The sequence below is a fragment of the Hyperolius riggenbachi genome, chromosome 4, assembly GCF_040937935.1.
Source record: "Hyperolius riggenbachi isolate aHypRig1 chromosome 4, aHypRig1.pri, whole genome shotgun sequence".
Taxonomy (NCBI): domain Eukaryota; kingdom Metazoa; phylum Chordata; class Amphibia; order Anura; family Hyperoliidae; genus Hyperolius; species Hyperolius riggenbachi.
In genome coordinates, this window is record NC_090649.1 from 386,229,699 (window position 1) to 386,252,825 (window position 23,127).

The window sequence follows — 23,127 nt, forward strand, 5'->3', positions numbered from 1 at the left end:
CCCTGTGTGGGGTCATTACCCAGGGGACCAAGCCTGCCGTTCACTATGCATAAGAACTTTTATATGGATTTTATTCAAGTAAATATTAACCTACAGTGTCAGGATCCAGGAGGCCAGGAAGTGCCTGATACAGAACCCAGGCTGGTGCATTTTGTAACATTCATTGTTTTCAGTGAAGGGGTTATACGGTTAATACAAACATGCAGTACACTGAGTGTGATAGCTGAAGGTTTATTCATCAAGGAAGTGAGAGACAATAGATGACACAGAATGGGATAGTAAAATCCACCTGCAGAATGTGCAGTACTCACCAGCTGCTATTGGTAAAAGGTGTGTCAGAGGGGGGGCGGATGTACAGGTGGCATAGTATGTCCCTCAGGCAACCTGATGTGCATATAAATGTGGTGCGGTCTCTGAAGTTGGGAATGTTAGATTCACCTGCTTCCAGAGCAGTTTTATTCAAGTTCATCTCTCAAACCATGGACACATTTTAGATTTCCATCGCCTGTAATAATCATTCATGAATTAGTGCTCCAAAAATATATGCAAGAGGAGGGAAACTTACAATTGACCTCCTTAACCATTTCTGCCTCCCGGACGTGAAGCGAGAAGCACAAGGAGGGAAAAAACTCAAGGTGGCCATCTTGTGGCCAAATAGTAAAACTACATCTACATATATTTTACATTACATTTTACACAAATAAAAACATTAAAAATTAACTGTTTATTTCCCACACCAAAATATTACCCAAGTAAAATTTTTAATGGAAAAAAAAAATTACAATTAAAAAAAAAGAAAAAGAAAAAAGACATAAATAGTTACCTAAGGGTCTGAACTTTTTAAATATGCATTTGAAGGGGTATACTACGAATTTTTTTCTAAATTATAAGCTTGTAAATAGTGATGGATGCAAAATGGAAAAAATGCACCTTTATTTTCAAATAAAATATTGGCGCCATACACTGTGATAGGGACAAAATTTAAATGGTGTCATAACCGAGACAAACGGGCAAATAAAATACATAGGTTTTAATTATGGTAGCGTGGATTATTTTAAAGCTATAGTGGCCGAAAACTGTATTGAATTTTTTTTCTTATTAATCCTGTTAAAATGCATTTATAAAAAAAATAATTCTTAGCAAAATGTACCACCCAAAGAAAGTGTAATTAGTGGCGGAAAAACAAGATATAGATCAATAAATTGTGATAAGTAGTGATAAAGTTATTAGCGAATGAATGGGAGGTGAAAATTGCTCTGATACATTGGGCCATATGCAATTCACTTTTTCACCTGAGTTTTCTCCTAGGTGATATTTTTTAACTTGTCAATAAAATGCATTTTTAAGCCACCAGAAACCAAGAAAATACTCAAAATAATTTTGTTAGTACTTTTTCACCTACTTTTTGGTACTTTTATAGTTGAAAAGTGCTGGAAAGTTATTTAAAATCGAAGATTAAAAATTATCTCCTAGGTGAAAACTCAGGTGAAAAAGAGAATTGCATATGGCCCATTAGGTGAAAAATCCCCGTGAGCTGAAATTATTAAAAAATGTGTATGTTGGTCAGGAGTCGCTGAGCTTACCAAGCATAATTGAGTTCCAATAATTAGTTCTAAAAGTTTTGGAATCAGTAAAATGACAACAGTGCCCAAATACATGCACCTGCCTAATTTTATTTAAACAACTATTGCACACTTTCTGTAAATGCAATACATTTCATTTCACTTCTCAAATATCAATGTGTGTATCTCCTATATGATATATTTAACTGACATTTTTAATCGTAACAACCAACAATTTATACAGGAAAATCATGATGATTAACAACATTGCCCAAACTTTCACATCCCACTGTAATATATATATATATATATATATATATATACACAGTATATATATATATATATATATATATATATATATATATATATATATATATATATATATATATATATGAATAAGTTAAAGTTTTATTCTGGAAGTATGCATAACAGTAACTGTATCTATATATGGTTGTCGCATGTAGCTCATTTTTGGTTTGAAACGTTAGTTAACCAGTTCGGCCTTTCTGGACGAGCTTTCTCGTCCAGAAAGGCACTGCTACTTTCCCTGCGTGGTGCGCGCGATCAGGCGCGCCCGCTGCTAGCCCCCTGATCAGTGAATGGGAATATAATTCCCATTCACCGATCTAACTTCCCCGCAGAAATACCGACACTTTCTATCCAGAGAGGGTGGTATTTCTGCCCCCCAGGAAACAACTCCCCTGCATTTAAGTTCCTGGATGCGACATCGTTCGCATCCAGGACTTTTCTCATGGTGGCCATCTTGTGGCCAAATAGTAAACTACACCCACACACAGTTTTAATTAAAGAATTACATTATCTTACATTTAAAATTAGCAATTTCCCTCCCACACCAAAAATTACCCACATACACTTTTCATTTAAAAAAAAAAAAAAAAAAAATACAATAAAAAAAAAAACATCATAAATAGTTACCCAAGGGTCTGAACTGTTTAAATATGCATGTCAAGAAAGTATGTTATTATATTCTTTAAAATTATAAGCTTATAAATAGTGATGGACGCAAATTGAAAAAATGCACCTTTATTTCTAAATGAAATATTGGCACCATAAATTGTGATAGGGACATCGTTTAAACGGTGTAATAACCGGGACAGATGGGCAAATAAAATACATGAGTTTTAATTACGGTAGCGTATATTAATTTCAAACTATAATGGCCAAAAACTGAGAAATAATGATTTTTTTTCATTTCTTTCTTAATCTTCCTGTTAAAATGGATTTAGAAAAAAATAATTCTTAGCAAAATGTACTACCCAAAGAAAGCCTAATTAGTGGTGGAAAAAACAAGATATAGATCAATTCATTGTGATAAGTAGCAATAAAGTTATAGGCGAATGAATGGGAGGTGAACGTTGCTCGGATGCATGAGATTTTCGGCACTGCGGCGCTGAACCGGTTAAAGTGAATAAAGACTTGTCTGACAGATACTGGTGGTGCATATTCGTGAAAGTTTATTAAAATTGTTATATCCAATATTTATACCACTGACGTAATTGACGTGTTACGCAGTTCCCACATTGGTAATGCTTGTGTTGTCAGTGGCATAAGTCCTTATAAAGTTGCCATTCATTGACTGTACATGGAAAATCACCCAGTGTGTGCAATTGGGTAATTAGTGGAAGGGATGCCTTGGAAGCAGTACCCCAAGTATGACCTGTACACTTTGCCGGTGCTTAGTCTCGACATGATTGCCCAAGCGGTCGCTGGTTCACCATAAACAAACGAAAAAGAGACTGCAAAACTGTTGCTGTGTATTATGGAGCAAAGCACTGCATCTTATTCTTTGTCAGCCAAAATTATTGTTCACAATCATTATGGCCAAAATCTTGTGAAGTCATGCAGGTTTGGCCCAGCCGAGCTCCGCATGCTATGCGTTCTTTATAAAGAAAGCTGCTATTTGGCAGCTATGCTAGCGATCTTCACACAAATGTCAGTCCTTTAACATAAATCTCCTTCTCCTTATTTTTTTCCCTTTTCTTTACCAGTGCATCAAGGGCATGCATAAATTCCTATTGACAGCAATCTTCCTTTCTCACAATGAGAACTTGTGAAATTAAGATGTTCCTGTACATCTTCATTAAGATTAATGATAGCAGAAGATAGAATTAGTTGGGCAGATAATTGAATTGAAATTGAATTCTTTTATACTGTTTACTGAAAAGTGCCAGTAAGTGACTGACTAGACAGGGTCTTTGTAGGTCAATCAATGCATATACGTTTCAGGCAACATGAATGATGATGTTTCATTTAAAATTCTAAGTGATTGGGAAGAATGGTTGGAGTCTACATTGTCTAATAAATTCCGGACTACCTGGATTTATTTGAAAACCATCTAAAGCTATATACCCACTAAAGCTCCATACCCACTTAGAGATAGATTGCGTGAATCATGCAACAAAACGATTGTCCATGATCAATCTCTCAAGATATCCGGGTGACGTGGTGTATCGATGGGCGATGCTGTAAACGTTCCGCTCATTAAACAATGCAAAACGTGAACCAATCACTGTAGACTTCCTGGACTCATCATTTAATAATCGTTCATAGCTCTGTACACACGGCTGACTATGAACGATTATCTGCCGATGTGATCAATCACGCCAGTTGTTCTTAACGCACCTGAAACGTTGCAGATTGTTTGTTTGAAAATGTTGTTTGCTACTTATTCTCCCATCGATATCGGAATGATCCGTGGTTAGTTTCTCTCGATTTTTTTTTTATTTTTCCCGCGTTTACAGGGCTTTAGTATGGATGTGTGCCCCTGACTACAATCCCCAAGCACTATTTCACTAAACCTCCAGCTTGCTTTGTTTTACTATTGTGCAGGTGAGACTTGTAAAGCAGGTTTGACAGACCATGGGCTTGATTCACAAAGACAAATAGCATGCCTTATCAAAGTTAGCACACCTTATCAGAGTTAAGACGCCTTATCAGAGTAGCATCGCGAACTTATGCTTGCTAATTGGCAATGACAAGAGCTCCACTTATCCTGCCCTGAGCCCCTGTGGGTTCGTAGCACTCGCTACGCTACTCTGATAAGCCGTGTTAACTTTGATAAGGCATGCTAACTTTGATAAGGCATGCTATTTGTCTCAGTGAATCAAGCCCCATGTATTTTATTAAACGTGGCCGTTAATGATGCAATTTGCCGAACGATCGTTTATGAACGATTCTTTGTATGAACGATCTGAAATTATTGTTTGGGACCACTAATAGATAAAACTCTCCCAACCAATCAATCAGATTAATGAAATTGATCCCAATATCTGATTGGTTTCATTAATCTGATCGGATTGGTTGGGAGAGTTTTATCTATTAGCATAGTTCCCAACTGTCCCTCTTTTGGAGGGACAGTCCCTCTTTGGTAGCTCTGTCCCTCATTCCTCCTCATTTGTCCCTGTTTCAGGACTTTGTCCCTCTTTCTATGTAAATATATATATTTCTCTACTAAAAATGTGTTTGACTCTAAACTTTATTCCTATCCTTCAAATTGATATATTTCTAATCTTAAAGAGAAACTCCAACCTAGAATTGAACTTTATCCCAATCAGTAGCTGATACCCCCTTTTAAGACAAGACAAGACAAATAACATTTATATTGCGCTTTTCTCCTTGCGGACTCAAAGCGCCAGAGCTGCAGCCACTAGGGCGCGCTCTATTGGCAGTAGCAGTGTAAGGGAGACTTGCCAAAGGTCTCCTACTGAATTAGTGCTGGCTTACTGAACAGGCAGAGCCGAGATTCGAACCCTGGTCTCCCGTGTCAGAGGCAGAACCCTTAACCATTACACCATCAGCCAACTGCTTTTACATGAGAAAAATAATGCTTTTCACAAACAGACCATCAGGGGGCGCTGTATGGCTGATTTTGTGCTGAAACCCCTCCCACAAGAAGCTCTGAGTACCGCGGTACTCTGGGCAAACTGCCACAATGTAACAATGTTCACAGACAGGAATTAGCTGTTTACAGCTGTCTTTAACAGCCAAAACAGCAAGAAGCAGCTACATAACCTGCCCACAGTAAAAATGTCACCATGTAATAAATGTCAGAATGTAAATCTGGGAGAGAAAAGATTTTACAATGAGCAAACACTGACTAAATCATTTATACATAATTATGGTAAAAAATGAAGCACTTTTTTTACTACATTATTTTCACTGGAGTTCCTCTTTAAAATGTTAATATGAAGGAAAATGAACCAGGATAGAAAGGACTAGGGGTGTGAAGCGGGCGTGATCAGGGGGTGTGGCAGGGGCGTGGCTTAAGTGTCCCTCTTTCTCATCTCAAAAAGTTGGGAGGTATGGATTAGTGCTCCCAAATGATAATTTCTGATTGTTCATACAACGAATCGTTGGTAAACGATTGTTTGGCAATTTTTATCATTAGTGGCCACCTTTAATGTTCATTAAGCCCAAAGAACCTTAGCAGTGCCAGGTTCAGAAAACTTTATGATCATGTAACTCCTCTTGTGTTTCCAACAGACCCGGTGTACCCAGTGCATGATCCTGCTGGCTGTTATGCTAATGGTCAAATAAGAAGCCATGGAGACCGCTGGAGAGAAGATGACTGCACCTTCTGCCAGTGCATTAATGGAGAGCCACACTGCGTGGCCACAGCGTGTGGACAGAGCTGTCTGAAGCCAGTGAAAGTGCCTGGAGAGTGCTGCCCAGTGTGTGAAGGTAGGCCTTTACAAAAGGGAAAAACACACAGTATCTGCTCTGTTGGTAGCTTGTCCTAGAAATGAGTTTATATCTTAAATCCAGGCAAGTAAGAAAAACAGTTTTTGTTTATCATGCCAGGTGCTCAATCTTCTGCAATGCGTTTTCAGTTATAATAGAGCAGCAGCCACATACCTATGCTTATTGTGACACATGATCACAGTTCCCCCGCTCTACATTCAGGTGATGCCATCTAGAAGATGGCTTTGTATTTGCAGCCAAGAGATGGTCAGTTTCTCTGAACAGTCACTTTTGAAAATAAATCATGTTGATTAGTGTTAACTATGACTATTACCTTTGAGACACAACTTTTAAAACTGAGAAACCCATTGTAAGGTTCCCTGTGCACCTGTTCCTACAGGCTTAAGACCTGGCTCCAGCTTGCTGTTACCAAAATGAGCTCTTACAACTGCTCAACATCTACTTCCTGTGACTAGAAGTCCCACCTCCTCATGTAGATACATTTTTTTCTCTAATACAGGAATTCTGGGAAATGTAATCGGACATACATTGTTCTTTCTACTTTGTGTTTTATTTGATTAAATTACCAACCACCAAATTCAAAGAAAAAAAAAGAAAACCAAGTAGTACTGCTTGAAAAAGCACATTGGGCCCATGGAAAAAGTATTCTGCCTACAACTTTGCTTCTGTACACGGTTTATATCAACTTATCAACTCGATTACTAATAGAATTTGCACTGCTCAGTTTTGGGTTCAGTTGGGTGTCACCCTGATGATAGTACTGGATTTCCAGACTGCTGCATACTGTCAGTCGCTACTTACTAGCGATGGTAATGGTAACATTGCCGTACGCTGCCTGTGCATGGCAATATCACCGCTGTTATGTGCATCAAACCCAATGTGCATTGACTAACACCTGCACTATAAGGTGATCATTACGGATGGAAATGCCATGGAGAAGCATGTGATCAGTTGGATTAGCTGATAGATGTGTAAGGCTCTGATTTGCTATAATGATGTTGTCATGATCATGTGTTAACTGCTTGCCGACCACGTCACGGTGATGGGCATGGCCACGGCGGCAGCCCCAGGACCGCCTAACGCCGATCGGCGTAAAGTCCTGGGGCAGCAGTTTGCAGGAGATCGCGCGCAGGCTGCCCGCGCATCTCCTGCTCAGGGGGCAGAGCTCCGCCCCGCCTTCAGTCTCCGAGTGGCGATCGCCGCTCGGGAGACTTGCGAAACCGCAGTCTTTACTGTTAATACAGCGCTGCGATCAGCAGCAGCGCTGTACTGGGGACACCCGTGTCACACGGCTGTCCCCCTGGGGGACAAGAGAGCGATCGGCTCTCATAGGCAGAACCCTATGACAGTCGATCGCCATGATTGGGCCTGCTGGGGGGAGGGAGGGATTGTTAAAAAAAAGAATAATAAAGAAAATAGGAAAAAATAATGAAAAAAATATAACATAAATATTTATAAAAAAAAATAATCACAGGGGGGCGATCAGACCACACCAATAGAGAGCTCTGTTGGTGGGGAGAAAAGGGGGGAATCACTTGTGTGCTGTGTTGTGTGGCCCTGCAGCTTGGCCTTAAAGCTGCCGTGGCCAATTTTACAAAAAAGGCCTGGTCGTTTGGGGGGTTTAATACTGTGGTCCTCAAGTGGTTAAACAAGGAAGTCATCTCAGCAACTCAGAACCTTACAAATCTGTTGGCTGATCAAACTGATCCCATGCTTCTCCATGAGTTTTCCTAAGCATGCCATCCCCAGTGGGCATAATGCAGTGCACATTAGTTTCATAGCTTGAAGCATTGCTATGTAATGTGCTTGTAAACACTGACACGTTATTCAGAAATGCACTATAGAAAGTATGTTTGCATAATGTGCCCTGTTTCAAGGCAGAGATGTGAACATGCAGCAGTGGAGTGCCAGGTAACATGCATAATAGGAACACATCCGTACATTTTACATCTTTAACAACTTTGTAAAAGGCTACATAGTCTGCACTGTTTCTTTTGAAAAACCGAATTACCTGCATTTGATTCTTATTGGCTTCCTACATAAGGAGATAAATCTGCATAACACTTCTTTTGTATTAATGAGATGAATCTCACCTTGTTGTCATAAGATTTAAAGCAATATTAATTATAATATTGGTAAAGAAACTAATCCGTGTGGTGATTGCTCTGTGTCAAGAAAGGTATTAGACTCTGTATAGTCTGTGCATATTGCCTGTGTTTGGATAAACTTGTTAGTTTGTAACAAAAAGAGAAACATAGAGAGCCCAATATAGTGTAGTACGTATTGGATTTGATGGACAGTGTAAGTAAGTAAATTGATGCTCATAAACCAGGGTTACCCGATAGGCAACCACTGTAAATGCAGGTGGGGAGATTAAGACCTGTATTGCCCAATTTCATTCATTTGGGAATCTACATCATACTGAAGGGTTAAAAATTATGGATAATATGGCAGATGCGCTCCTCTTAACACCTATATCCTAGAGTAACCCACACAATGAAAAACTGACAAGTGAATCGCCACACACATGGGTGGGTAAATTCACCCTAAAACATAAAGAACCAGTATTAGAGTGTGGCGCTCTACACCTGTCAGTGCACAGCAATCACGTTTTCCAACACACTTCCTGAGCGTAATCAGCACCTTTCTCCCTTTTAAACTCAAATAAAGAGTATCATAGCATAACTCCGTTTAATAAAAAATAGTAAAAGATAGTAGTGCACTCACATTTAAAACTTAGATCATGCGCATGTAAATAAAACAGTATCAGGACGTCCTCACCACCGCCGTGCTAGCGTCTCTGTATGCCAACACTGAAATAGAGGAGAGGATTGCGGCAATTTTGAAATTTACTACCTGGGACATTGGTGCATGGACTTTTGTGCAGAGTGGGACTTTATCATTCGTATTCACGGTGCTGTGCACTGACAGGTGTAGAGCGCCACACTCTAATACTGGTTCTATACTGAAGGGTTAACCAAGATAAATAAAATAATCTCTTAAGTAATATCTTACAGCTGTAAGATCACATCTCAGAACTTTTAGTTTCAGAATCTGTTATTGTGTAAAGAATAGACATACATTGCATACATGTGATACACATGTTAAAATTTTAAGCCTCATCTACACGTGTAGATGAGGCGGCGATCCGGCGGCTCGATTAGCCGCCGGATCGCCTCTTCCTCTCGCCGCGCGTGCGCCAGGATCAATACCCGCTCGATTCCCGCTCGTCGCCGCGCCGCTTATCTTCCGCTCGATTACCTCCCATTGTCCCCTCGCGGGGAGCGAGCAGGGAATCGGTGGTGGGGAGATCCGTCCTTTCGGATCTTATCAATCGAACCGCATCAGCGGCTCGATTGATAAGGAACATCGCGGCCGCATCTACGCGTGTAGATGCGGCTTTAGTCAACGTAGTTGGTTAATAGTATTTTAGCCAGCAAGGTTACATGACCACATCAATATAAGTATGCAGCAATATGTGTAAACAATTAACCCCCATATTTAATGATCTCAACAGATCAAACAGCAAAATAACACATGTGAAAGGACAAAGGAATTCGCCTGCATCAACTATGATAGTTTGCACCTATGTAACAAGTGCATACATAAAGGTGCCCATTTAGGGTACAATCTCCTAAGCTGCCAGCCTTATGATCGATCGGGTGGCATTCGATGCAGAGTGATTGTTCTATTTAAGCTTTGGGTCCTACGAGAGAACAGTGCTGTACAAATGTTTTGTTGTTGTTGTTGTAAGATGCAAATTCCGGAACCATTGCTCATAATTTTCCCCTCAGTTGGTGGGCCAGAAGGATCATTTGCGATGGATCGGATTGTTCAGGAGATTCTACCGTTATAGGGCACCTTAAGGTAATTTAGAGTAAAAAGATCAGATACCGAACCTATCCTAACTAGCCCAATAATGCAAAGTCTTCCACTCCTTTAGAACCTTTTTTTAGCCATAGTTGCCATACCTTCCTGAAGTGGTTAATATTAATCTTAGAACTTTTAAATTTAAATCAGAAAATTCAAAAATATGATTAGCAACAGTGCTGGGATTATTGTTCCACTCCCATTTCATGATTTTACTAAAATGATTGAAACTTAAATCATCATTGATCGCAAAAAAATGATAATTTGTATTTTTTCTTTATTTCACAGCTACTCTAATCAGTGTACTGAGGCAAAACTATCAATTAAATTGTTTGCTGTTGTTGAAGAGAAAATGGTGTGCATTTAGTTTCACTGTGTAATTGATCCATCACATTGTACTATTTGTAGCAAACTACAGGGAGTGCAGAATTATTAGGCAAGTTGTATTTTTGAGGAATAATTTTATTATTGAACAACAACCATGTTCTCAATGAACCCAAAAAACTCATTAATATCAAAGCTGAATATTTTTGAAAGTAGTTTTTAGTTTGTTTTTAGTTTTAGCTATTTTAGGGGGATATCTGTGTGTGCAGGTGACTATTACTGTGCATAATTATTAGGCAACTTAACAAAAAACAAATATATACCCATTTCAATTATTTATTTTTACCAGTGAAACCAATATAACATCTCAACATTCACAAATATACATTTCTGACATTCAAAAACAAAACAAAAACAAATCAGTGACCAATATAGCCACCTTTCTTTGCAAGGATACTCAAAAGCCTGCCATCCATGGATTCTGTCAGTGTTTTGATCTGTTCACCATCAACATTGCGTGCAGCAGCAACTACCGCCTCCCAGACACTGTTCAGAGAGGTGTACTGTTTTCCCTCCTTGTAAATCTCACATTTTATGATGGACCACAGGTTCTCAATGGGGTTCAGATCAGGTGAACAAGGAGGCCATGTCATTAGGTTTTCTTCTTTTATACCCTTTCTTGCCAGCCACGCTGTGGAGTACTTGGACGCGTGTGATGGAGCATTGTCCTGCATGAAAATCGTGTTTTTCTTGAAGGATGCAGAATTCTTCCTGTACCACTGCTTGAAGAAGGTGTCTTCCAGAAACTGGCAGTAGGACTGGGAGTTGAGCTTGACTCCATTCTCAACCCGAAAAGGCCCCACAAGCTTATCTTTGATGATACCAGCCCAAACCAGTACTCCACCTCCACCTTGCTGGCGTCTGAGTCGGACTGGAGCTCTCTGCCCTTTACCAATCCAGCCACGGGCCCATCCATCTGGCCCATTAAGACTCACTCTCATTTCATCAGTCCATAAAACCTTAGAAAAATCAGTCTTGAGATATTTCTTGGCCCAGTCTTGACGTTTCAGCTTGTGTGTCTTGTTCAGTGGTGGTCATCTTTCAGCCTTTCTTACCTTAGCCATGTCTCTGAGTATTGCACACCTTGTGCTTTTGGGCACTCCAGTGATGTTGCAGCTCTGAAATATGGCCAAACTGGTGGCAAGTGGCATCTTGGCAGCTGCACGCTTGACTTTTCTCAGTTCATGGGCAGTTATTTTGCCCCTTGGTTTTTCCACACGCTTCTTGCGACCCTGTTGACTATTTTGAACGAAACGCTTGATTGTTCGATGATCACGCTTCAGAAACTTTGCAATTTTAAGAGTGCTGCATCCCTCTGCAAGATATCTCACTATTTTTGACTTTTCTGAGCCTGTCAAGTCCTTCTTTTGACCCATTTTGCCAAAGGAAAGGAAGTTGCCTAATAATTATGCACACCTGATATAGGGTGTTGATGTCATTAGACCACACCTCTTCTCATTACAGAGATGCACATCACCTAATATGCTTAATTGGTAGTAGGCTTTCGAGCCTATACAGCTTGGAGTCAGACAACATGCATAAAGGAGGATGATGTGGTCAAAATACTCATTTGCCTAATAATTCTGCACTCCCTGTAATACGTTTAGCTCAGCGCTATAAAAACATCTTGCTGAAATAATCTACAAATTCTGAGGTAATTTTAAGTTCATCTTTAGTTGTCCTGTGAGCTCCTGTGCACTAAGTGACAACTAAAAAAAATATTTCCATTCACTTGATGGGAAATAAATAGATAATTCCACAGCTATACAGCTTAACAAATTAAAATAGGTCTAGGGTCAGTGCAGAGTAGAAGATCAAACACTGCCTTCTCAAACAGTGTAGCTGGTAAATGCATGCCAATTATTTACATGCCTCTCAAACATATGATTGACAGTTGGACCAGAGAAAGGGCCTCTGCTTAACCATAAGCGATAAATACCTTTAACGCAGTGTGAAATGACTGCACGCCCTTTGACCTTGTGCTGCTTATTTTATGCCACCGGCTACATCTGAAAGCCCAGTTTTTTTTAGTGTGGGATATACTGAAAGTTGATTTAGACATGTAATTGGAGTCAGCAGTCATTGTACCTACAATCAGACTTTTATACAGAGCGGATTTGTGGTCAGGGTCAGAGGGATATTCATTGTAAACAAACCCTTTTTCAGAAATCGGAACCCAGTACTTATTTAGAAGGCTATAACATTTCTACTTCAAACTCCTGCCTAACACATCTCTACTGCAAATAGCAGAAATATGAAAGTCATATGTTAGAGCCTTCTACAGAATGGACAAAACCACCGACCATAATCAACATGCCTGTAGAACTATCTCTAACAAAAAAAGGTTTCATAATACAATAATTTTTCCATAACATAGTAACAAAGTTGCCACGGTGTGAAGGCTATACTCCTGCATGAAGGGCACCAGAAATAGTCACTAGTGGAACATCTGTACATTTACAGATAATACTGTACTTACGATAGTCAAATATCGGTAATGGTTATCAATATTTTACTGTGACCTAACTGATCCTACTTTCACAAAGAAACGTCTCTACTGATGCCTCACCCTAAGGGATGCCTAAGGGAGGCGTGAAAGCGGCAGGGGGCGAAACCGGGAAGAGAGAGCTGCCCAATGGGAGCTCTGGAAAGCCTGCAGGAACGTTTTTTGAGTAGGGAATCCCTCTCCTCTATTTACCCTCCGAAATAGTCGCTAATATTTTTTTTTTTGGGGGGGGGGGGGGGGGGGGCAGAGAGCGGCGGTGTAGGGACACAAAGGCATGTCAGGAGGCAGAGAACATGCCTTTGTGTCCCATTTGCCCCCTCGGGTTCTCTTTAACCCTTCTGGTGGTGCCTAACCTTAACCACCACCGCACACAGGTGCCTAACCTTAATATGCCCTCTATGCCTAGCATTAACTGTTGAGAAGAAAAACAATTGTATCTATGCTCCTTCTTCAAAAATGACCTTTTTTTAGATATCCCGCAGTTTTACTTTATATTTAAATCTAGTTTTTAAGTTTTTACTGTTTCAATGTCTCTGCTCAATGACACCTTCATTGAATTATGTTAGAGCTTACATTTATGAATTATTGAAGCCATTTACTAACGGGAAAGTATTTTATGGCTGTAATTACTTAGTGGGGGTTATGCTATAGTCTGACCCAATCCGACCCGGACAGAAACTGTCATTTGCATACCTGATGTTTAACTCTTTCAGGCAGAGAAAGAAAAAAAGGAACACCGCTTAGTTATTTGTGTGCTTGGCACTATACATACACACGTCTATCTCATCATGTTACATGTCACTTCGGTTGTCCTTTAAGCCTCCCCTAATCTTAATACCTGCTGATTGGGAAACACCAGCCAGATGCAAAAACAAAGCTATCAACATGATTGCCGGTAACAATAGTTATTTGTTAAAGATTAGCAAATATCATAAGTGGGGTAAGCTTGATGGGAGAAGTTTTCAGAGAGATGGAATTTTAGAGAGAACAATTAGATGTGTTTGAGGGTCATTCAGACAGTTATTAGATTCACCCAAATGACGTGTCCAGTGTTGTTTAGAGCTCCTCAGTCATGCTTCAGCATGTTTCACATATTTGCTCTTGAAGGTCGTTGCACCATTGTTATATTTGCGATAACATGTGTATTGTAAGCTGGAACCAATTGCCATGCATCCACTCCCTAACAGGTGCTTGTAGAACACTACTGTCGGAAAATCAGTGACCAAAAAAGGGGTTTCTTTACAGCATCAATGAGAGAATAGTCATTTAGTGGTGAATAGGAAAGGCATGGCAATACTATGAACTCCAATGACTTCAGCTGAGTTATCGTGCTTGTGGACACCCAAGCAAAGTCGTGCAGTATCAACACATTTCAGAACCATTCAAGGTATGATGGAGCACCATCACCACACACAGGCACTAAACTCATATGAACGGTCACTGCATTATTTGCCCTCTTCCCACTGGAATCAAGGGGTCCACCTATACTCACCACTTTGGAGCTCCTCCCTGGGTAACCAGCCCTCAATATCCAACCTTTATTAATGCAATATATCATTCAGCTGCTTATATGGTCATACGTAAAGTAGGCTCCATCTAAAAAATTCTGTGCAACCTTTTCTTTCATCAATCTGTTACATTTTCCTCATGATATCGCAAGAGACGGGGAAGAACATTCTAGAAGTGAATTGGCCAGATGCAGGGCAGCCAAGCAGTGCGCTCATGGGAGGTATCTGGGATGTTTAGAAGGATCTCATACACGTAACACACACCTAAGTTCTTTGGTGGGATTTATGTGAAGGATTAAGGAGCTGCACAGCAAGAGTGCTAGTTATTTAGCAACCATGCTGCTCACACAGTGGGTGCTCATGTGTAGTTGCAGCTGTCTGTAATTGTGTATAATTAATCATCTGCAGCCACTCTGAATTTGTGTGCTATTAATTGTGGGTGATTGCATTAGCAGGTGTCCATATACCATACACTGTACACATCAGCTTTTGCATCTGTTACTAAAGAGATCACAGACAGGAAGAGGCTGGTTTAAATAAGCATCTCATCTCATCAGTGGTCTTCCTGCAGAAATTGTGACCATGTTCAGTTCTGGAGAAGAGTAAATGAGCTGGTTGGAAACATTTTGGTGGTGTCTGCCCTAGAACCCCCTCTTTCTTCACCGTGCTTGGATGAGTAGTTTACTCACATTTGCAAGGGATTCCCCTGAGGACAGTCAGGTCATGCAGACACATAGAACTGCCCTATCATTTATGTGACTCTGCCTGCGCCAAACTGACTGGCACCAAAACGCTATCTACTGCACTGTAAAGCCTCACCTCTCCACCGGCATGATTTCTGGCCTCTTCCAGTGTCCGCTGTCACTATGAGCACCTGTATCATGTGACAGGATCTATCTCATGGTCGATCTGCCCATACTTCGAATGATGGCTACCATTACTAACTATCTTATTGCCTCTATAGTGTTTGAATTAGAGAGACTATTGTGCTGGAGGTAGATTAGTTTACTAAAGTTGTATATCTGTCAGCAGCTTATAAGATAGAAAATATAGCTGTTAGTTTACACAGAATAGCGAATGTGTGACTGGATATAAATTTTCCTTTGATCAACATTTTCTAACAAACTATTTTGTCAGCACATTTTCCGGACACTGCGCTGTATGTAAGGGCTTCTAATTGTCTTTCTTTGGAAGCTGTAGGTGTGAGGCAACCTTTGATTCGCACAGGAGCGTAGCCTACTTTCCAAGCGCTTTGAAGAGTGTATATTAAGGTAAATTAGAAGCACAGTAAATTGTTGTGCTTATTTCATTCACTGTTGTACAATAATTACAAGGCTCTGATTAGTCAGGCAAATGAACGTAAGTAGCTGATTGAAATCAGCAGTCTGAGGATGCAAATTGGCAACATTGGGAGAGCAAAGCAAAATAAAACAGAAGATTATGTGGAGGAGCATTGTTAGTAATATCAGAGGTATCTTCTTGGAGCGTCTCGCAGAGATGAAAAGTGTTTTTCCGCAGCATGGGGTGTTTCTTTCCAGCTGTTTTGCTGTGAACACTACTCTGACCGTTTCTCTAGTGAAGCTGGTCATAGACATCAGAGGGCAGCTGGGCATGTGGGCGAGAGCTGACTCCTGAAGGATTGTGCTTTAAAATGAATTTTCTCATAAACATGCACATAGTGAGGAGGGAGTGCAGCAAGACACCTCCAGCATGGAAATATATTGGAGGGGGAAAAAGGCTGTGATGATTTCATTCAGGTAACCACTAATTAGGGGAGTCACCTGTGGTGAAAGACATGGTTCTGTTGATCATAGCTCCTGGCAATTATAGTTGCAGAGGTGTGGCTGTTCTGCAGTTAAAACTCTGAACAAGGCTATAGGTACAGGGTTTTTGACTCCTGTATAGTTAAAAGCATTACACTAGGCCATAAGCTCTAGGAGAATACATTTTTACTTGACTGGGATATTATGGTAGAGGAATCGGGTAGGTTTAGAGAAATAAACAGGCACAATTAGAATTTAAAAAAAAGTGTTCAAAAAGGCTGAATTACCAGTACTTCCACCAAATTTTACACACAATGGGCTTGATTCACAAAGCGGTGCTAACAGTTAGCACCCTGGTGAAAAGCCCTTTATCATGCCTAAACTCAGTTTAGGCATGATAAGTTTAGGTGTGATAAGTTTAGGTGTGATAAGTTTAGGCATGATAAGTTTAGGTGTGATAAGTTTAGGCATGCTAAGTTTAAGCGCCAACTGCGTTAGCACCGCAGTGCACAGCTGATCAAAAGTTTTACGCTAGCAAAGACTGGTGCACTTTGTATAAAGTTTAATGGCGCTGCTTTGCGTGCGGGACTTTGCAAGCGATCTAAACTTATCTAAACTTAGCATGCCTAAACTTATCACACCTAAACTTATCACACCTAAACTTATCACGCCTAAACTGGCTTTTCACCAGCATGGTGCAATGGTTATCATGCCTAAAGTCTTTTAGGCATGCTAACTGGGTTAGCACCGCTTTGTGAATCGAGCCCAATGTAGTCAATGGGCTCGATTCACAAAGCGGTGCTAACCCAGTTAGCATGCCTAAAAGACTTTAGGCATGATAACCATTGCACCATGCTGGTGAAAAGCCAGTTTAGGCGTGATAAGTTTAGGTGTGATAAGTTTAGGTGTGATAAGTTTAGGCATGCTAAGTTTAGATAAGTTTAGATCGCTTGCAAAGTCCCGCACGCAAAGCAGCGCCATTAAACTTTATACAAAGTGCACCAGTCTTTGCTAGCGTAAAACTTTTGATCAGCTGTGCACTGCGGTGCTAACGCAGTTGGCGCTTAAACTTAGCATGCCTAAACTTATCACACCTAAACTTATCATGCCTAAACTTATCACACCTAAACTTATCACACCTAAACTTATCATGCCTAAACTGAGTTTAGGCATGATAAAGGGCTTTTCACCAGTGTGCTAACTGTTAGCACCGCTTTGTGAATCAAGCCCAATGTCACCTAATGCAATTGTTACATGTGCTTTTCTGGGAAAGATCTCTTTATCATTAATTCTACATATGCAACTAATTATCTCATAAGTTTATTTTCAATTCAGGTTTGCTTTTATGCAGGGACTACACAATGGGCTTGATTCACAAAGCGGTGCTAACAGTTAGCACGCTGGTGAAAAGCCCTTTATCATGCCTAAACTCAGTTTAGGCATGATAAGTTTAGGTGTGATAAGTTTAGGTGTGATAAGTTTAGGCATGATAAGTTTAGGTGTGATAAGTTTAGGCATGCTAAGTTTAAGCGCCAACTGCGTTAGCACCGCAGTGCACAGCTGATCAAAAGCTTTACGCTAGCAAAGACTGGTGCACTTTGTATAAAGTTTAATGGCGCTGCTTTGCGTGCGGGACTTTGCAAGCGATCTAAACTTATCTAAACTTAGCATGCCTAAACTTATCACACCTAAACTTATCACACCTAAACTTATCACGCCTAAACTGGCTTTTCACCAGCATGGTGAAATGGTTATCATGCCTAAAGTCTTTTAGGCATGCTAACTGGGTTAGCACCGCTTTGTGAATCGAGCCCAATGGGCCTGATTCACAAAGCAGTGCTAACAGTTAGCACGCTGGTGAAAAGCCCTTTATCATGCCTAAACTCAGTTTAGGCATGATAAGTTTAGGTGTGATAAGTTTAGGTGTGATAAGTTTAGGCATGTTAAGTTTAGGTGTGATACGTTTAGGCATGATAAGTTTAAGCACCAACTGGGTTAGCACCGCAGTGCACAGCTGATCAAAAGTTTTGCGCTAGCAAAGTCTGGTGCACTTCGCATAGAGTTTAATTGCACTGCTTTGCGTGCGGGGCTTTGCGTGCGATCTAAACTTATCTAAACTTATCATGCCTAAACTTATCATGCCTAAACTTATCACACCTAAACTTATCACGCCTAAACTGACTTTTCACCAGCATGGTGCAATGGTTATCATGCCTAAAGTCTCTAACTGGGTTAGCATCGCTTTGTGAATCGAGCCCTATGAGTTTTTTTTTTTTAAAGCAGATTTAGGGCCTGATTCACAAAGCGGTGCTAACAGTTAGCACCCTGGTGAAAAGCCCTTTATCACGCCTAAACTCAGTTTAGGCATGATACGTTTAGGTGTGATAAGTTTAGGTGTGATAAGTTTAGGTGTGATAAGTTTAGGCATGATAACTTTAAGCACCAACTGGGTTAGCACCGCAGTGCACAGCTGATCAAAAGTTTTGCGCTAGCAAAGTCTGGTGCACTTCGCATAGAGTTTAATGGCGCTGCTTTGCGTGCGGGACTTTGCACGCTATCTACACTTATCTAAACTTATCATGCCTAAACTTATCACACCTAAACTTATCACGCCTAAACTGGCTTTTCACCAGCGTGGTGCAATGGTTATCACTCCTGGGGCTCGATTCACAAAGCGATGATAACCCAGTTAGCATGCCTAAAAGACTTTAGGCATGATAACCATTGCACCATGCTGGTGAAAAGCCAGTTTAGGCGTGATAAGTTTAGGTGTGATAAGTTTAGGTGTGATAAGTTTAGGCATGCTAAGTTTAGATAAGTTTAGATCGCTTGCAAAGTCCCGCACGCAAAGCAGCGCCATTAAACTTTATACAAAGTGCACCAGTCTTTGCTAGCGTAAAACTTTTGATCAGCTGTGCACTGCGGTGCTAACGCAGTTGGCGCTTAAACTTAGCATGCCTAAACTTATCACACCTAAACTTATCATGCCTAAACTTATCACACCTAAACTTATCACACCTAAACTTATCATGCCTAAACTGAGTTTAGGCATGATAAAGGGCTTTTCACCAGCGTGCTAACACTTTGCACCGCTTGGTGAATCGAGCCCCTAAAGTCTCTAACTGGGTTAGCACCGCTTTGTGAATCGAGCCCTTACTGTCAGATCGTTTTTCCACTTATTTTTCTGATCGATTTCCATTCACTTCTATGAGAAAATCGATCAGAAAAACAATCAGATCGGCCAAAAAAACTCATGGGGCTTGATTCAGTAAACCATGCTAAGTGTTAGCACGCCTGTGAAAAGCCGTATATCACACCTAAAGTTAGTTTAGGTGTGATAAATGCATACCGCGCCATAGTCCCACACACAAAACTTTGTGCATGCACAGCGCGGTGCGCACGAAATGGCGCATCGCGGTGTGACAAAAACGGCGCACCGATGCGCCTATAAGGTCGCATTTTGTGCGACCTTAACGTCGCACCATGCGCCTATAAGGTAGCACCCAATGCGACCTTATAGGCGCATCAGGTGCACCTTTTTCGTTGCACCGCGATGCGCCGTTTCGCGCGCAAAATCTTTAGGTGTGCTAAATGGGTTAGCACCATTTACTGAATCAAGCCCATGGTGTATTGCCTGCATAAGACAGATAAGAAGAGATAATTAATGAGATAAGACTGATGAAGAGAGGTAATTCACAAGTTTATGTGAATCATCTCCTATGTGTGGTGCTGTCATCATAAAGTGATAGCAGGTGATGTGTATGGACATACGCACACCGCTACTGTGCATTGATGGGTAGTGCAGTATTGCATGATGGGATGTACTTTTATGGATGACACACTTTCCTACAAATCTGCTTAAATGCATTGTTGGATTATGTTAAAGTGGAATAAAACTCTGACCATTTAATAAAAATGTGTTTTCCTACTTTTTATTACCCACAGTTATCATTTTTGCTTTTGTGTACAAGTAATATTGCCTGTGTGCAAAGTACAGTTTATCTGCAATGAGAGCTGCCATTGCATTTTATTGCATATCTGCTGTCTTTATATATTTAAATCCAGTAAAGATAGTTTCTCACCTCTCTCTGATTCTCAGCTCAGTGCAGTTCAGTTTCAGAACACTGCTGGCTGTATACTAATTGTAGGAACAGAGGAATGTAAGCAAAAGGTAAATGTTTTATCACCTCTTTGGATGTGGACAGAAGCAGCAAGAAGCTTTCCACTTAAAGAGAACCAAAGATCCTGTAAAGAAAAGAAGTTATACATACCTGGGGCTTCCTCCAGCGCTGCCCGCAGCTATGAGAACCGGGACCACGCTCTGCCGCCAGTCGGAGCCAGTCTAGCGTAGCAGAGGTGCACTCTTTGCATATCTCTGCAGCAGTGTATGGAGAGATACGTAGAGGGTGCACTTTTCCTGCGTTGCCTGCCTCCGATGATGTCACTGACGGGAGCCGGTTCTCGTAGTTGCGGGCAGCGCTGTATGGCGGCGTGGGATCGATCAGCGCGTATGGGGCTGGAGGAAGCCTCAGGTATGTATAACTTCTTTTCTTTACAGGATCTCTGGTTCCCTTTAAGAACAAAGTGCTGTGTTTAACTATTTGAATGCTGTTCAGCTACAAATTTTTTTTGGTAGTAGATTTTATGCTGTAAATAATATTTTAGAATAAAGAGCAAATGCTGAGTTTCATACCACTATAAGAGGCTTAAAGTGACTCTGAAGCCTCTTAAAATCCATCTTTTTATTTAAAACGCAGATATCCCGCGACAGAACACTGTGTTTAACCCCCCACAAACACCGGGGCAAAAATCCACAACTTTCCTGGTCGTGGAGTTTGCTGCCCGGGAAGGCAGAGCTTTGAGCTGTAGCTCTGCCTCCATTTGCGTCAATCAGCGCTAATCACCGCTTCTCCCCGCCCCTCTCAGTGAAAGAAGACTGAGAGGGGCGGGGAGAGCCGGCGATCCGCGCTGATTGACTGGAGTAGAGACAGAGCTACAGCCCAAAGCTCTGCCTCTACTAGGATGCTCTCCCCCAACATTGCCCCCGGGGATTTGGGGGGGTTTAACACAGCGTTCTGCCGTGGGATAGCGGCGTTTTAGATGGGGTGATAGTGTAGAAGGGGATTGTTAAATAAAAAGAGGAATTTTAAGAGGCTTCAGAATCTCTTTAAAGTTGAGTTTATGCTGTATGAATTAATGCAAAGTACCAGTGTAGTATTTATGCATGAATTTTATTTCTACCCAGTAGTTTTCCATCCATTGCCTTGTATATATTCCAGTTTAATTTGAGAAGCTATCCCATGAGAGTCGGATCAGCAGCAGGCATCTAGTTTAGGGCACTGGCATATCTGATAGAGTTTAATGGCTTCTGTAAAGGCACACCGCATTAATCAAACATGCTTAAGATGACAATGCATTATGCTAAAATAGCAATGTTTTTTAAACTGCTTAGACTTTCACAAATGTTACTGAAAGATATGAGATATCAAGTGTTGGAAGAGTCATTTAACAGTGATTGAAGATGGTACAAGTTGCTGAGAGCTATTTATATCTTTGACTCAGACTGTATGACGGCTGAAAGATACATCACACTGTCTGCTGGAATGTGTTTCCTCTCAGTATACAGAGCCAGGATAATATATTGAGCTCTTGTACCCATTTACCTTACATCACCTCAGCTTGACCAGTTTCAACTCACGGCAGGTTTGAGAACCACAAAAGTAGACAGATCCGTATTGATTGGCTACAAGCAACTGCTGTATTGCAAAGAAAAACATTATAACTGGTCAGATATCTCACAGAGGGTGTTAGGAGATAAGACATCTGCCTATCCTCAAACAGAACCTGCAGTCATATGCTTGCCTAGGGCTTACCGATGTATTTATGGTGACAGTTTTATGCTGTGGTCTTCATAGGACAGGGATCAGTCCATGTACACTCAAAGAGATTTTTTTAGAACTTGGAAATCCTTTTGTGTAATGATAAGCACTTCGGGCAGTCAGACACACTTGTTATCTCCCCCTAAGGGACCTTTACATAGTTTGATCCTCACCTGATAGTTGCTAGCCAAGCTCAAATTGGCTGCATACCTTGCTTTCTATCTTTTTCATATGGATTCCCACAGCCCTCTCTCTCTTTTATCATGTTTCTGTATAAGGAGAAATGAGAAACAGATTCGGGCAATACTAGGAAGGCATAGTGCTCTGTACTAGAATGTATTCTGTAAATGTCCCACAAATGAGAGGAAGGTGAAGCATGCTGTTTTGTCCAAAGCTTCTATGAATTCTTGTAATGGCAGAGATAGTTGCAAAATGTTATTTTTTACAGTAAGTCAGGACATTCTGGTTCCATAGAACAGCTAAATAAATAGATGTGTGTGAGGACGTTCCATTGTTTGGCCAATTAGGGGAAGTAGAACAAGGGAAACGAAAAGACCATCCAAAAAGCAGCACCAAACTGAGTAAGAATATTATTGGCCAGGGTGAAATTGAGTATCTGATCTAGACTAAAGTGGATGTCTGTATTGAAATGCCTTTAATGCTTATACACATACAAATATGCATGTGCGAGACAGAAAATCATGTTCATAGCTAGGGTAAGATTACTGACGAATAATCTCGAAGGCAGATCAAGTTAGGTAGAACTGCTTAACATCTGTTTAAGAAATTAGTTTGCTATCTGGTGTTTCATGGTCTGCGACCAACTCTATCGGAGCATTAAAGATTACTTGTACAGTAGGTGAATCATCAGTTGGACCACAGGCTGACAGATGCCCCATAACAATGGCCAGCACAAACCTTTAATGTAAAAGT

The 23,127-nt window shown here is 40.7% G+C and overlaps 1 protein-coding gene across 2 annotated transcripts in view; it reads left to right on the forward strand.

The window, feature by feature from the left end:
* Positions 1 to 23,127, forward strand: part of CRIM1 (cysteine rich transmembrane BMP regulator 1) — a 982,593-nt gene that overhangs the window by 605,078 nt on the left and 354,388 nt on the right. For both annotated transcript variants that reach the window (XM_068232129.1, XM_068232130.1), the window contains exon 7: positions 6,066 to 6,263. In XM_068232129.1, coding sequence (XP_068088230.1) covers positions 6,066 to 6,263 — 198 coding nt within the window. The remainder of the gene's footprint in view (positions 1 to 6,065; positions 6,264 to 23,127) is intronic.